This window comes from Motacilla alba, chromosome 10, assembly GCF_015832195.1.
Source record: "Motacilla alba alba isolate MOTALB_02 chromosome 10, Motacilla_alba_V1.0_pri, whole genome shotgun sequence".
Lineage (NCBI taxonomy): Eukaryota > Metazoa > Chordata > Aves > Passeriformes > Motacillidae > Motacilla > Motacilla alba.
Genome location: NC_052025.1, coordinates 13810329 through 13827019, shown reverse-complemented (window position 1 = coordinate 13827019; position 16691 = coordinate 13810329). Strand labels below are relative to the sequence as shown.

The following is a 16691-nucleotide window of genomic DNA, read 5'->3' as shown; positions in this document are numbered from 1 at the left end:
AGAAATACAGCTGCTAATCTCGGTTGAGCAGCTGTTGTCCTGAAGATCAGGAGAGGTGAGCATAAAGGTAACTTTATCTGAAGAGCCCTTAAAAAACACAAGAAAAACTGTCATGTTTTCATGCAGAACTTTTGGCAGAAGTCTCCCAGCAGCATTTGCTGACTTCTCAAGTGTTAGCTGTTGCTAGTGTTTTCTGATTTGTTGAGTGAGTAGATGGGAAGTATGGATTATGAGGAAATAAGGGAATTCAGATAATTTAAACTAGAGTAAATTTGGAATGTATCTTGTGGTCTTGCCAGAAACCCCAAGATGTCATTAAAGACCTTGTTTTTTGACATGAAAGATAGATGAATTATCCTCAGTGACTCATTATTTCTTTGTCTTCCATTTTTAACCAGTTCTCCATTATTCCCACCTAATAAAAAAAAAAAAAAACACCAAACCCAAAACATTCCTGCTTTACGACTCTTTTCCCCAAGCATTTTGCAAGGCGTTGATAATGCCCAAGTTGCCACATGCAGCACACCCTAACCTCTATCAATACAACAGCAGAACCTATCTCTATTAGAACATTCATATTTTAATTTCAGCAAAGCTGGATGCAACTCCATAGCTAGAAATTCTTCCAACATTTAGGATATTTTAGCTTTTTTGAACAAGAAGCACTCCAATTTTGCAGTGCCACTGGAAGCATTCTAGTAAATAGTTTGGAGATGATGAGGACCTACCACAATATCTCATATGGTGGAGAGTGGATTCCAGAATTTTATCACCACACTGTGATTTGAAAATTATCAACCAAATTACGGCAAATCCTTTGAAGAGTGTAAGGCTCTGATCTACACGGTCACTAACAAGGGAGATGAGTTGAATTTTTCAGAATTGCACAGTGCTGTACTGCTCCCCATGGTCAAGTATCCTGCACAATCTTCCACTGATCATTGAGTCGGTAACAGAATATGTTGTAACTAACTAAGGGAAACACTTCCTCAGTGCAAATCTGGGATTCTTATTTAGCTTTTTACCCAGCCTTTGCAGTGAAGCTGGGTAATTGTTCTACATAATGCTCTAGCAGGCATCATGATCTGCTTGATGGGCTTTAGATAGAGACATTTCTTGTGAGCAGAGAAGCTTAAATGAGACACCCAGCTCATCTCATTTAAGTACATTCATGTTTCAGACTGGTCAATGAGACTTGAGTGCCTGTCTTCAATTAGAATGAGTGGAAGTTGGACGTGCTTGTTTGCTCTGGGGGTTTTGAGAAGCCTGTGCTCTATGCAAGCCGTGTGAATTTCATAGCACAGAATTTAGAATGTTTCAGAAGACTTCTTTCTAAATGGCCTTTTGATTTGCACCTTCTTAGGTAAGTGAAAAACTGCATTTTATTTGCAGGATGGCAATTATGTGAACCTTAGAAGGAAAGGAAATTAAATTAATAAAATTTAACTAGTAAAATTAATACACAATAAGAACCTGAAAAATACAATATGGATTATTGGTTCATTGCAGCCCAGTGTTCAAAACCTTTATATCTGTGTTCTATTGACATTCCCTGTCCTTGTGCCACGGCTTGCCAGGATTGGAAATGCTTTGGAATCAGCTATTGTTTTGCCAGTTTGTGATGTGTTGCTTCCTGATTTCAGCCTTCGTTGTTCACTGAGTGGAGATGATCTCAACAGGCAGTGGCTGACACCCAGTTCCCAGCTGCATCCAACAATTTACCATGCCAAAGGTCTCCTCTATTACCTGCGCAGCATTGGCCGGGCTCCTCTGGTGAGTCTCTTCCAGGTTCTTTTGTGTGATTCTATGAATGGATTGATTATTGTACTTGTGTGAGCAGCTTTGTTAGGGAGCTGGAGTGATTTGGGAGCATCATGTCCTGTTGCACTTTGATCTTGTAGAATTGTTTCGAAAGTCTTGAATATTTATCACTTCTTGAATCATCCAACAAGCAACTCCAAATTTCAGAATCTCTATATACCTGGAATAAAAATGAGAAAATTTCTGAAAGCTCTTTATATGCTCAAAGTGCTCCAACTATGCTAAATATTATGAGTAAGTTATTACTATCTTCATGAAAACATTAGGACAAATTCCAAAAAGATTTAGTCTAAATGGACTGTGCTAAACCCCATGCAATCACAAAAACAAAGGAAGCAGCCTTCAAACTGTGTGAACCTCCCTGCTGCTTTGGTAATGGGGAAAGGACTGGGTTTGGGGGCTACCAGAAAGTCATGAGATGGGTTTGGGATCCATCCCATCTGCTCAGTTGCCCAGCAGAAGGAAAAAATAGTTCTGAGACCTCAGGAGAAAAACCACAAGGAGCTTCAAATGTTAATAAACAGATGTGGATACAGGGACTGGCAGGTATGTTGGTGATAGCTATAGCCAGGCAGGCAATGTCCAAGTGCACCAGAGTCCCTCTGGGTTTGCTAAGAAAAGCCCCAAACAAGGTAAAAATGTCTGTGGGCTTCTCTATGAGAATTCTTGCATAATTTAGGCTGACAACCCTGAAATTTATCTCTGTAGGCTGAGGAGTATTGTTGAAACTCAGAGTTGCAAATTGAGTCACCAACATTTTCCTTTGGTTCAGAGCAGTGTAGGATGAGTCTTGTTTTACCCTGTAATTTGCTGTCTGGCCTCTTTTAGTACATGACCCTCCTTGTCATATTCAGGTGCATAAAGTTGAATACTCAGTACAAGTTTTCATCATTGTTGAGTGAAGGGAGGCTATTGATCCCCTCATCTCCCTCACTCACAGACTGCATGTCAGACTTCATAAACTGATTTTTCTTTGCCTTTGAAGAATACATTGATTTTAGTTTATACATCCTCAAAAATGTCTTTTCCCTCCTTCAGAAGAGAGTTTGGGGGTGGAGTTTTTTGTTTGTTTTTATTGGGTTTTCTTTTAACCTGTAAGATCCTATGGAGCCAAGTTCACTGATAGCCAAATGATTTCTGTGAGCTGATTTGGTTAATATTTCCCAGGGATGTGCAAGCAGTTTCCTCAAAGCAAAGAAAAGATGCTTGAAGGAGAAAAAGCAAAGAACTTTAGCAGCCCTTCAAATCAAGGCCACTTTAATTATTAAGTTAACAAGAAAACAACCTGTTAAATGGAGTTTTTTTACTTACCTTGTTCCCTGTGGGAACCCTAATGAGACCAAGAGACTGAGTGCACTGGGAGATTGCAGAGAGTCTCATTTCTAGTGAAGAGCAGGATGCTCTAAAAGGGAAAGGAATTTCCAGTGGACCAGAAGGCTCTGAGCAGAGTTTGCTGCCTCTCAAAGTCATCATATGAAGCTTGGAAACAAGCACAGCCTGCAATAATGTACTCATTGAGAGGGAAAAAACTTCTAAGCATGTCTACCTCAAAACTGGCATTTTATGTCCTGTCACAATGTTATTAAGAAAGAGACTTGACACATAAAAGAGAATTTTGAAAAGTTGGGTTTTCCAACAGCTTTTCTTGCTTTCCACTTTATGTATTGCTTTTCTTTTATTTTAGAAGGTACCTGGTTCTGTGACTCATAAGGAGAGTTGTTTTTGAGCTAGAAGGCAGTCCTTACCTTTAGGATGATCAGTGCTGGCAAATAACTTCAAATAGATTAAAAAATTTTGCATGTCTTTGAGTCATATCCCAGTGAGTGCAAGCTTGGGCGTCTGACTGGTTTGTGTGTCTCAGTGTCCCAGCCATATGGAAGGACAGGCTGAAGAAAAAGCACTGGGAGGTGCCAAGTCTGCTCAGTGCTTGCCCAGACATATCCCAGGAAGAATTATGTGTTGGGTGCTCAGACTCCAAAATATCTCTTAGCATTGGCTAAATGGTGAGACATAAGCTCCCCTGTGGTGTGAAAACCAGGCAGAAGGATGTGCTGTAGAGAATAATTGCATATAAACATTGGGAGTGACTGCAATATCCAGTCAAATTAATTAAAATGTAGCACTATGCAAGTATTTTCGGTGTTTTCAGTGGCACTGACGCTTCTCTTGTGGAAGCTGGTGACTCTCAGTGAAAGATTCCATGGCCTGAACCAGCTGCCATCTTACAGAACCTGGCTTTGGTAATCCTTCACCAGTAAAGAAGTCTCGATACAGATCTGTCACTAAGGACCTGTCTGCAGGCTTCTCGAGGTGCAGAATTATAGACCTGCTGCTTATCAGGCAGCTCCACTCTCTGATCATCCCTGTGTGATTTCTGATAAATAATATTTTAGGCAGATAATATATTGTCTTTTGTGTGTTGCAATTCTGTAAATTGGCAGGTAATTGATACCAAATTGAGCTGATTTTTCTGCCTTGAAACCTGACAAAAGCTGTAAAATCCTCTTTGATATTCATAGCAATACATTCTAGGTGGTAACTGTGGTTAACCTAAGCTATGACTGTGTATTGCTGGTAGCTTAGATGAAACACTAGCTGGAAAAATGTGTGTCATTAAGAGAATTAATAAATGCAGCTCTTTGGAAGGAGGCACTCCAGGATAATTGCATGTGGATCAGAGCTGTTGCTGGGTAGGTGGCTGTTCACATGCTCCAGGTGTGGAGCCTGCAGGCCCTCAGCCCCACAAAAAGATCTGGAGGTGATGGTGGTGTGGGAAGTTGACAGGACAGAAACCAAGGGAAGCAGCAGCATGTAAGTTATGGGATGTGTATAATTGTCCATCTGACTGGTTATTACGTGTGCCTCAGCCCCTCCAGTGTCAGAGGAGCTGAAAGAATGTACGTGCTCAATTCCCAGATAAATAAACTCCCTGACGTGCTGCAGCTAAACTTAGTTACTGTGGGGCTGGTAAATAAGCAAACGAGGGTAAGTCTTGCCCTAACAGTTGGTAGAAGAAGCTCATGTTCTCCATCTGTTTCTCCCCTCTTGTGTATGTATTTAGGTAGGAATATGGGTGGGAGTGTTGATGTGCTGGAGGGTGGGAAGGCTCTGCAGAGGGACCTGGACAGGCTGACAGTGAGTGTGTGTCAGTCCCTCCTCCCCAGCTGACAGGACAAGAGGAAATGGCCTCAAGTTGTGCCAGGGGAGGTTTGGGTTGGATGTGAGAGAGAAATTCCTTGTCTGAAGGGTTATCAAGCACTGGAAAAGGCTGCCCAGAGCAGTGGTGGAGTCACCATCCTGGAGGTGTTGAATAGATGTGCAGTTGTGGCAGTTTGGGATGGGGTTTAGTGGTGGATTTGGCAGTGCTGAGTTAATGATTGGACCTTTTGATTTTAGACATATTTTCCAACCTAAATGATTCTATTTTTTGCACCCCATATTTCTCCCCCATCTCTATGTGGGTCCATAATTTTTCTCTACCTTCCTACACACATTTGTTTGTCTCCAACATAAGTCCTAGAAAACAGTTTCAATGAAATCTTGAAGCTCCTTTCTACTCTACAGTGAATGCTGTTGGTTTAAAATGAAATAATTCCTTCTCTTTAGAGATTCTTATATTTTCATTGACAGATTTCTGAATATTCCTGATTAAGACATGGAGAATATATGTAACAGCCATGTGTACATCGACTTCATATCTCAGAGGGCACTGAGATTGATTATTCTTTAAGACCTGGGTCAATATTTACCTCTTGGGTCATTAAATTGTGATTTTCATTTCCATGGGAATCAATATCTGCCTATAGAGGCAATCAAAACTTCCGCTAAAATGGGAATGTGCCTTGTGCCTCGTTTATATGACAGCTGACATGAGAGATGGATTGGATAGACAGATAAATTAGTGTGGAATGAGATTATTTGCCTTGAATATGGGTCATTTTCTGCGCTTGACTTGCAGGAATTCATGCAAAGGTCTGGCAATACAATCGCACAATTATATTTTCCTGAAAATTATGTAGCATGGGTTTTTAACTTAAAGAAGACAAAGCAATGATTAATCATTTGGGAAGGCATAGATTTCAAATCTCATGAGGATAAAGCTGGAGTTTAGGAGTTTAGAAGTAAAAAGAGCTTGACAAATTGCTCCGTTGCGGTATCAGGAGTTGTCATGAACCCTTAGGTTCCTGAGTTGCCATGGATTCTCGCCCAGGTGTCATGTTTATTTCTGCTGCAGACAGAAGTGCACTAGGCTTGACTCTGGACCCCTGAGATCATGTCAGATCAAATAAATAAAGCAAGATACAAGTGACTAATGAAGTCTGACACAGGTCAAAGGCATGGCCCAGAGTCTGAACTGCTCTGAAGAGACCTTAAAAAAAAAACATTAACACCTCCCTGCCATAGCCTAGTAGTGGTTATTATGAAGAACCAAGAAACCTTTCCAATGTTCAACATTTTGCCTTATTTTTTTCCACTCTCTAGGTCTTCTGTGACTACCATGGGCACTCCCAGAAAAAGAATGTGTTTCTCTATGGCTGCAGCATTAAAGAGACCTTGTGGCAAGCAGGCTGCATGGTTGACACAGCAGTTGTCACAGAAGATGTTGGCTACAGGGTAGGTCCTCTTGGTTCTTTCCCTAATTAGCAGCCCTTATGTGCTAATATATTTTAAATATTTAAGATAAGGTCACCTCAGAAATTTTAGCAATAGGGTGCAAACTTTACTTGCTCCAGAGGAATAATAGTCCAGAGAATTTTGAGTCACAAGCTATGTCTTCATGCACCAGATATTAGGGACCCATCTACTGATGGTGTATTTGCTATTTATTTCATTTCAGTAAAATGATGCACTATAACATTTGGCTACATGCTAATAGGATGGAGATATTTTTGTGTGTTTTATAATTTCTAAATATACATACAGTTTTGTCCTCACCATCCTACCCATGATATGAAAATAAATGGAAATGATGTAATGTTAACTGAGAAGATGATGGTGTCCCACAGTCCTACTCAACTGAATTTCTTCATCACAAAATGCTCCTGGCCCCACTGAAAACATGAGATAATTCAAGGGATGCCAAACAAATCCATCATAGTGAAGATATCTCAAGAACAAATGTTTGGTGTCACACCTAAGAATTTTTCTTTTCTTTTTGGAATTAGAAAAAATTCTAAAATCTATTTCATTTCTGCTTCATGGGTATGTGGTATTCATCAAACTCCCCTTTTGATTTCCTGCCCATCTCTCTCTTCTTTTTTTTTTTTTTTTTTTTTTTTTTTTTTTTTTTTTTTACTTATTTTTATCTGTTTAAATTATATTTTCCTATTGAATAAGTTTTTTCAGAAAAAAAATTACAAGGTCCAATTCTAGTCTTAAAAAATGTTAATTTCATAAAACATTAACTGTGGCCTTAAACTGATCACATAGTTACAGCTTGGATCACTCAAACCTGAAAGAGGTTGAAAAGTCTTTTCAGTTTATGCCTCTGTATAATTTTTGCTACTTCAGCAGAAATACTCAACATCCTTCCATGAGATTTTCATGTTTTCCATGCTTATCTTATGGAGCTGCACAGAAAAAAACTGCAACTGTACTGGAGGAAAGTGCCCCAGTTCTGGCTGTGAGGGTGGGTCCCTGTGGCAAACATTGATTCCTGAGGAAAGCAGGGAGGATTCCCACAGCCGGGGCATTTTTGGCTGTGTTTGAATTCCGGGGGCTTGCAAAGGCTGAGGAGGGCTCTGCTGCACAGACAGAATTCAAATGTTTCTGTCAGCATGTGGAGCCTGACCTGAATCAGCAATGAAGAAAGGCTCCAAGGCTGTCCAAGAGCACTTTGCAGTGGCCCATAAGAAGGTTTTTATGGCTCAAAACCTTGCTTTTGCACGAAATGGGAGGTGGGTGCCTGCTGCAGATCCAGCCTATGGATCACCCTCTCCCTGCTTAGGCTGGGGAAGCTGGGTCTGTACGGGGACACATCTGCAATTCCAGCTGGCAGACACCAGCCCTGCCTCAGACCTGCTGCCTTGCACTGTTTGCACAGGCTCCTCTCCTGCCTCCTCTAGGTAATGGGAATTAATCTGGCCTCCATGATTGATTTTTCTCCACAGGAACAGAAACCAAATACCTCAAGAAAGTTATGGGTTTTGGAAGAGCCTTTGCCTCATACGTTATGGATTCAGCTGTAGCCCTTGGCAATGTACAGTCAGAGTCCTCCTTGCCTTTAATATTTGGTGGCCTTGGGTGCTTGCACAGCATTGGCACCATAATCCCAACCTTTTGATAAACATTCCAGGCCCCTTTGACAGCAATCTCTGCTGGGACATTAGTAAAGAAATATAACTCGATTCTTTTTGAATGGGATTGGAGGTTTATGGACAGGGTCCAGTGTAAGTGGAGCAGCTTCCTCTGCTGTCACACATGATAAATCCAGCTGCATGAGAGACATGGAACACAGTCACACTGCTGCACTATCATAAAAGCATCCTTTAAAGGGATGTGTTTTCACACAAAATATATTATTGAAAGATAATTAATGAGAAGAATCAATAGAGAAGAAAGAGCCATTAGTGTGAAATCCAGTGAATGCTGGAAAAATGAAAAGAATATTAAATTTGGGTTTGCTAATGCTTCTAAATGAGTCCTGTGTACAGAGACATTACTGTTACCTGCCAGTATTTTTATTTAATTAAAAGTAAAAGATTGATTATGCATATAATTTGAATTGCTCTAAAAAGCTAAACTGGATTAGGGTTCTGATTATTGTATTTGATTAGATAAGTTTACAAAATTTTGTGTGTGGGTTCAGATAAGGGCACATGCAATTCACATACAGTTTAACTGGGCCTCATGGTTGTGCTATGCTTCTGCTGCATATTTTTGATTCCTTCTCAGTCAATTTCCAGGAAAACCTGGAAGCTGTGCATGAAGCCATACAATTTTATGATCTCTGTGCAGCAGAGTAGGCTGAAGGCAGCTGAAGTAGCAGGCTGAAGGCAGTGCAGAAATGTTGGATGCTTTATCAAAGGCAAGAAGTGAATTTTCAAGGTTTCTCTGTTCAGTCTGCCCACAGGAAAGAGAGTGCTGCAGCTCTTAGTAACACACTGGAGATCTTGACTTAAGATTGAGGCTTGAGGTGGTCTCAGATTTAAAGTGAAGTTATTTGCTTTGTTCTAGTTTTCTCTGCCTCAGTTTTTTCATCTGAAAAATGGACCTCATGGAACTGGAGGAGACCAGTGATGGCTGCAGCCAAAATACTCTGAAAAATGATAGATGTATAAATGAAAGATATGTATGGTTAAGTCATTTGCAAGAGATTTTGTAAAGCAGTTTAGACCAAATATGTATCACTCATATCAAGCACATTTTAGGAAAGAGCATTGTTCAGTCACTTTCAAATCAAATATTCCCATACATTGATGTGAAGCCTAAAAGAACAGAACTACAATTCCTCAGAATTAGTTGGGAAACTGATGGTTACTGGAAAATAAAATTAGCTGGTTAGTCTTCACTACCCAAGCTGAATGAAATTCAAGGGTTAATGCCCGTAGCAATATGTGGGAACTCCTTCTGTAGGATTCCATACAGTTCAGGTGTTTTAGAAAACTGTCATAAAAGAAAGAATGAACATTCTAATATTGCTTGGTCCCCTCTAGGTGGATCAAATGGTGTTTTGGCACATGTTGTGGTTGTAGAAGCACTGAAGTTCAGACACGGACAGACTTAACCCACAGGCATGTGTGTGTATCTAATGGTCCAGTCTATTCATTAGCACTAGGTGTGCTCTATGTAGCTGTTATCTATTTTTATGGAGTATAAAAATAACACATTTAGCCCTCTGTAATGGCTAAGTAATTGTTGCCTTTTCACTGATGGAATATTTGATACTTCAGGCATGTTTATAGACTTTGTTGAGAAATATGATTTTGAGAGTAAGAAAATCACTCAGGGCTAAGACGTAATATTTACTGGTTTTATTATTACTCTTTATTGTGATTCTTTAAGAGAACTGTATGAAATACATTGTTTGGACCTGGAAGAGAATATTTTTGTTTGTTTCGCAATGCAAGTTAGTTAAATGCTGAGCTTTATTTTCACATTATTATGAGACGTTCTGCAAGAAAACAGATGCCTTTTCTCTGCTCTGTACCAGCTTCAGACAAAATTCCTCCCATGGCTCAATCCCTTATCTCACCCTGGATTTATGGTGGGAGGAGATATAATAGAGCTGAAGTCAGGTACTGAGCTGTGACTCTTGGCAGCTCAACAAGAAGGTGTAGGTTGGTGGAAGCAGCTTGAGAACAAAACTGACTTCAGCGCTTCACCCAAACTATTTAGTGTACAAATGTTTGATTTTGAGTGAGATATGTCAAGTCTACAGAAATTTTGCATTTTAATCTTTGGAATGAAACAAATGTTAGAATCTGAGGTTTTCACGTGGAATGGAGGTAATGCACCAGCTGGAGCTCTCAGTACGTATGGCTAGATTTGGTTATGTACCCGTTGACTCACAGGTCTCTCTGTATGTGTGTGATATCAACACGTGCACATCTGTGCAATTCATTTTCTCATAGACTCTTCCCAAAATCCTGGATAAAGTGGCCCCTGCATTTGTCATGAACAGCTGCAGCTTCCTGGTGGAGAAGTCCCGGGCGTCGACAGCCCGTGTGGTGGTGTGGAAGGAAATGGGGGTGCTGAGGAGCTACACCATGGAAAGCACCTACTGCAGCTGCAGCCACGGACTCTACAGAGTGAGTAAACCTTTCAAAAAACCTTCTGCCACCCTCCTAATGCACATCTCATGACCTTGGATGGAGGAGATGGCCATTGCTGAGCTCTCTTCAGACCTGTGTAGCCAGAATTTCTTTTCTGGGAAATCTCATTCTTTTAACTTCCATGCCAAGAAAGTAGAGTCCATCCCTGAGGTTTCAGTCAGCAGGGAAATAAAAGGAAACTCCAGCCTGCAGCTAAAAGCACTGAGCTGAAAAAAGGAGTGTTTTGGGGATGATATAGGGACTTATCCTTAGAAGGGGTTTCACAGTCTTGTAATAAAAGTTTCTGGCATGCCATATGGATGTTTTGGAGCCTAATTGTAAGGTAATTAACAGGAATACTTGTTGGTACAGGCTCACTGCCTGAGCATTCACCTAAGTGGCTAAATTTAAGACCCTCCATGAAAATCCTACATTTGGAGTTGCCTGTTCCTGACAGGCAGAGGTAGCCAGTCTAAGGCTACTTTTGACAGATGTCAATGAATTCAAGCTATGCCTGAGACTGTGATCTAGACAGACCAGAATTCCATATCAAATGAGGTTGGTAGGAAGAGCTGTACTTTTACCAAATGCATCAGGCATCAGTATGGGAGATCTCCTGGCAGTTTTTAAGCACACGGGATGAAGTCGGGTAATTGTATTTGAGTGATCATAATTCTTCATTCATTCTACTGATTAATTTTTTTGCTTTTTCTTATTCCAAACCTGTTGCTCTCATTTGAAAGGCTTCTACATACCACCTCATTTCTTCCACTAGGGAGCAATCCTTATCTGTACAACATTAATAAGCAGTTAAGGATCCTGAAAGACCCTTAAGGAAAGAGCCATTATTACAAATAACAATTAATTAATAAGACATTCAAATTATTATCTTTGTAAGCTCTATACTAATCCTTTTACCTCTCTGTAGAATGTAGCAGGAAGTATTCAGCTGCTGTTTTAACTATGCTCTACTATCCACACATCAATTCCAGGAGAGGAAAGGCAGAATTAAAAAATGGCAGACAGTTAAAATCAAGAGAGTGCAATGCCCAGGGCAATTATATCTAACACTCCCTACTCCTGAGAAGTGCTAATGGCTTTTTAATAGGCACCACAGGTCAAGACAGTGGGTTTGAATCTTTTTAGGCAGCGGGGGAAATCTACTTTGACTGAAATCAATGACAAAGCTCCAAATTATCTCTGTAGAGGAGGATTTCACTGATTTCTTAGATAACCACAGTAAGATCTAAAACCAGTGACACATCAGATTTTATCAATATCTAGTGACTTGTTCTCCATCAGCATCTGTGAGGCCATTAACCAAACTTGCTCCATGTGTGTCATTAGATGCTTAAAATAGTAGGAAGAGGAATCTCTTAAAATGTATGAAATAATTTTTTATGTTCCTTCTTGTCCTCTTTGTTGACACTGATCAGGGCCAAACCCAGCCACTGAGGACAAGAGCAAGTTCACATATGAGGGCTGTGACTGGTGAGAGAATCCAATATTCCCATGGCTCTCAAGGAAGTCTGAAAGCTGTAAAGCAGTTCTGAAATTTCCATTATGAATGCTGTGAAAAGCTGAATCTTAATTGGATCACTGGGTTGTGCTTATGAGATCACATATTCTTGTCTGGTTTTTTGAGGGTTTTAGGGTTTTTTTGTTGTTGTTTTAGGGTTATGATTTACCTCAAAGATGGCAGATACATTAATATTTCCATTATGAATAATTCCTTCACCATTTCTCTATTATAAGTACAATACAAACACTTATTGCAGCTTCTACGATTCAGGCTGATTTAAAGTATTTCTACTATTTTTTCCTAATGCACTCAGTTTGTTAGTCTTAGGGCAGAATATAATTTCTTATGTTGATTATACTGGAGCTGCATATAAATACATACAGTATCTCTTCCAGAAAATGGATACTTATTAGCTATTTCCTCTTCTTTTTAGTGGTCTTTAGAGCTGGTCCTATTTACTTGCTCTAACAAGTGGATTAGTAAGAGTGTGGAATTGACAGACTGAACTGAAGATTTTGTTGCATAAATACCATTTAATCCTCAGCTTCCATCTGTCAAGCCAAAGCGTCTTCATCAGTGTCTTGGAGCCCTAAAATCATTCTTGTAAACTGGAAATTAATTACATAAGAGGTCATGTTTTTCTAGTGGCTTCAACACGAGTTTTTCACTCATGGACCATGAAGCTGGATGTGTGTCTTAGCAGCAGGATGACACTAATTCTCAGGCAGAAGATGTCAACATCCTATACTTAAGGCTTTCTGACACTTGGTTTGGAAGATTTGTTTAACTGTGGGTCATTGAGTCAGTTTTTCAATGGCATATGACTGATCTCCCTGTAGGGATATATCCAGAATTTCCACTGGACAAGCACACCCTTATGTTTTGTTACTTTTACACCTTGAAGTACAAACAGCATTGTATAAAACATCATGTTAAATGCAGCAGCAGAGGCTCCCAAGCCCAGCATCATTCAATGAATCCATGGTCAGACTTCTATTAGAGAACATCAGACCTGGTCTTCAGGTTTTTTCCAACTTTCAAGCTTTTTTTTTTTTTTTTTTTCCTTTAAATTCAAGAAATTAATTCATAGGAGCAGCAGCTTTGCTGGCTGTGAGCACAGGTTCAGCACTTGGAGCTGCACAGAGGCATCTGATGAGGAATGTCTAAAGGATTTAGGAAGAACAAGAAAGCTGTAGAGAGGCTACAAGAGGTTAAAATATTAATTGCAAAAGGCTGGTGAGTGTACCTCATCTCACTACAGGTCAAGGAAGGGCTGAGGTAAACCAAAACTTAGTTTTCCCTGATAAAAAAGCTGTAAAAGTTTTTCCCCTGGAATGTGTGTCCCCTCTCTTGGACTGAGATTTTAAAATACTTTAGTGATAGAAAGGCAGGAATTGGGTACTATTGATATGTAAATGAGAAACAATAATGACCCCAGCTTTCTTTAAAAGTCATTTGATTTCAAATGGAGAGGAGGATGGAAATGAAAGGAGAAAAGAGATGGTTTGTCTGACGAATCTCCCTGTCTGTGTGATCAATGGAAATGCAATAAGCCAACTACCCTTAAGGAACCGAAACATAAAACTAAAGAAACTATTGATCTTATCTAAGGTTTTGTTCAACCTAGGAACAAGAAAAGAAGGTGGTAAAATATCCAAACTCTTTTTCATCTTGTCTGGATTGCCCAAATCAATCTTCGAGGAGTCCTATCTCCATTTGAAAGTTGCTAAAAACAAAGTAACAAAGTTTCATGGGGAATTTTGCCTTCTATTTCTGCCAGTTTGCATCCCGATGGTTAAACCAGAAAATATTAATAGTAGAATGATAAACCCCTTATAATTTCTTTGCTCATGTGATGACTGTCTGCACTGGTCCCTCGTTTGAGATTTTACCCCTCCAGCTTAACTTGATTTCAATTTCTATCTCCATTTTATGGGATATAGAGCCCCCTTCTCATCTTTGGTTCTGAAAAGTCTGAATGCAAGGCTGTGCTGTGAGGAGCTTTGAGTGCAGGAGCCTGACCCAGGAAGATTTACTGTTCTGTCATGTCACACTCCTTCACCGTTCTTCTCGATTCCTTGTTACCTCACCTGCTAATTAGGGCTCTTCCATAACATATTCCACTGTGCTGTTCCATTCATTATTGCATCCATCATCCTCCAAGTTAATACCTTTAGTGCCAGGGTGTACACCTGAGTTCCAAACCATATGTCTTGGTAACACAGCTAATCTAAAAAATCGAGTTTCATGCTCCTTGTATACATGTTGTGTTGGAAAAGTGGTTTCCTTGGCAGGGTGTGCCTGATGGAGGAGTTGGAGTACTAATGGAAATAGATTTTAGCTTTTTGCTCCAAACAGATTATAAACAACAAGGAGTAACAAATGAGTTTTTAAATTATTGCAGGTATCTTGACAGTATCCTGTGAAGGAGATTTTACTGCTGGTATAGGGGCCTCTTTGAAGAGAGCTTTTGGGAGAGCTGAGAAATAAGATTTTTTTTTTTCCCTGTCCATTTTAGTTCTTCTGAGTCAGAGGAATTGAATAACCCAAATTTTCTCATAGGACTTGATTAGAGGAAAAAGCCATCCCTTTGGATGGAACTGGAGACCTCAGCACTGAGCAGTGTGGTCATAAGTTCATTAGATACTCTTGATATTAATTCAAAAAATCTTTGCTGGACAGAAGTGGTGAGAGTTAGTTTAATTAGAAGATCTAATATTATCCATCCTCTTTAGCCTGACCAGCATGGGCTGACATATTTAAATGAGTGCTGAATGAAGGATTTGCCATGAAAGATTGGCTGAACTAAAGGAATATGCCAAGATGAAAGCCTCCCCTCTTTCTCATCCTTCAGAAGAGGCCTGCTCTAATTTCTGCCCAGATGAGCCAAATTGTTACCCGTGTATGACTGACCACTGAATTGCAGCACTATTTTTTCATAATTATCAGTACACAATTAAATATTTTCTTTATCTCCCTTACTTTTGAAGATTACTTACCAAATTTCTGTGAGGAATTTTTACAGATATTTTATTCATAAGCAGTTTATTACAGTTAATAGTCAGAAATTGAGTTGTTTTGATGGAGTTTGAAGGTCACATGGTGCTGCTTGTGTTCTCCAGTAAGATGTATATTGTTGTTGTAATTGGAAGTCTGGTGCAGAAACTTGCAAATAATTTTAATTTGGCCTGTTGCCAGTATTCAGCCACCGACAAAAATTATTTCAGCAATATTCTTGCCATAAAGCACGTTTGATAAGTAGTTTTAGACAGAAAAAATAAAGAAATGGGATATATTCTATGCTTTCTGGTGTACATTTCTGGAAAATGATTACATCATCTTTGCAAGTCTTACAGACTCTTTGCCATTTCTGTTTTCTTTTGTGCCCCAGAGCTTATACTTTTCCTGAGTATGGGTAAGTCTCAAAAGCATTCAAAAGCTTCTTTTATAAAAAAAATTATCTCTAAAACGTGTGGTTTTTAGCTGACCCTCAGTGCTCTAGAGATCTCATTCTAAAGCAGATGCTGAGAATAAGAAAGAATAATTTTTCTTTCTGATAGGTCTGCTTCCAGTTCTGGTCCAAAGTGTCTCAAATTGGGAGCAGCTGTAACAGCAAGAAAAGTATAGAAAAAAATAGTTATCTAATATTAATCTAAGGACTGATGTTTCAAATTAAGGCTGTTGTTTTTTCCCTTTTCTTAAGTTGTTATCCGAGGCAAAAGTTTGCATCCTATTTGCTTTATTTTCCTGCCTCTGTTATTTCCACCCACCCCTTGCACTAGTTGATTGGTGATTCATTTTGCAAGATATTCTAATTGTACCTTTTAGGCTTGTGGGCCTCACTTCATGGAGCTTTGTAGGGACTGATGGTATTTAGGAAGTGGGGGAAGAAGAGAGAAGGGGTTTCTGAGCAAATAAATCAGGAGATGGTGGGTGTTTGTCCTTCCTGTAGATACTTAAATCTACAAAGTTCTTCTATAAAATTCTTACATGAACTGCAGGAGTATTTCCCCTTGTTAAGTGCTTTTTATTGGTTTGTTTGTTTCATTATTTGACAGGATGCTAACTAAGAAATCACAACTGCGCTCAGACCTGTTTGAAGGTGTGTTGATTTTAGCTCTCTGAAAAGAGAAAAAGCAAATTACAGAACATTGTAGGAATTATTTGGGCCTTATATCTACAGGAAAACCAGAATTTGCCTGTAGGACCACCCCAGGAGATCTCATCTTTCTTGATGGAGAATTAGACAGTTGCATTAAAGCAGGTGTGACCAATGCTACATGAGATGTAAATACCATCTCTGTTTCCAAAAGTCATGGATGTTTTTGCCATCTGCTAATTTTTATTGAGGGTGCTCAATGTTGGCATATGGGAGGGCTATTTATGTGCATTTAAATTAGTCTGTAAAGTTTGTGAGAAGGTAATGCTGGTCTCCATACTCTTTTTTTTTCCCCATTTCCTTATCCATTGCAGAGTCAGTTTAACCTTGCTGTTTTGGAAAAGATCAGTCATTGAGTACGCTCATTTTTCTTATCATGACATCTGAAGAAGGCCTATTTCTGTTTGTTTGGTTTTTGTGGGGTTTTTTGGGGTGT

At 39.5% G+C, this 16691-nt stretch overlaps 1 protein-coding gene across 6 annotated transcripts in view; it reads left to right on the top strand.

The window, feature by feature from the left end:
- AGBL1 (ATP/GTP binding protein like 1) overlaps positions 1–16691 on the top strand; it is a 331916-nt gene that overhangs the window by 135788 nt on the left and 179437 nt on the right. For 4 of the 6 annotated variants that reach the window (XM_038146649.1, XM_038146650.1, XM_038146648.1 and 1 more), the window contains exons 19-21: positions 1644–1773; positions 6304–6435; positions 10395–10571. In XM_038146649.1, coding sequence (XP_038002577.1) covers positions 1644–1773; positions 6304–6435; positions 10395–10571 — 439 coding nt within the window. The remainder of the gene's footprint in view (positions 1–1643; positions 1774–6303; positions 6436–10394; positions 10572–16691) is intronic. The other 2 variants (XM_038146651.1, XM_038146652.1) reach the window with 1 other exon arrangement.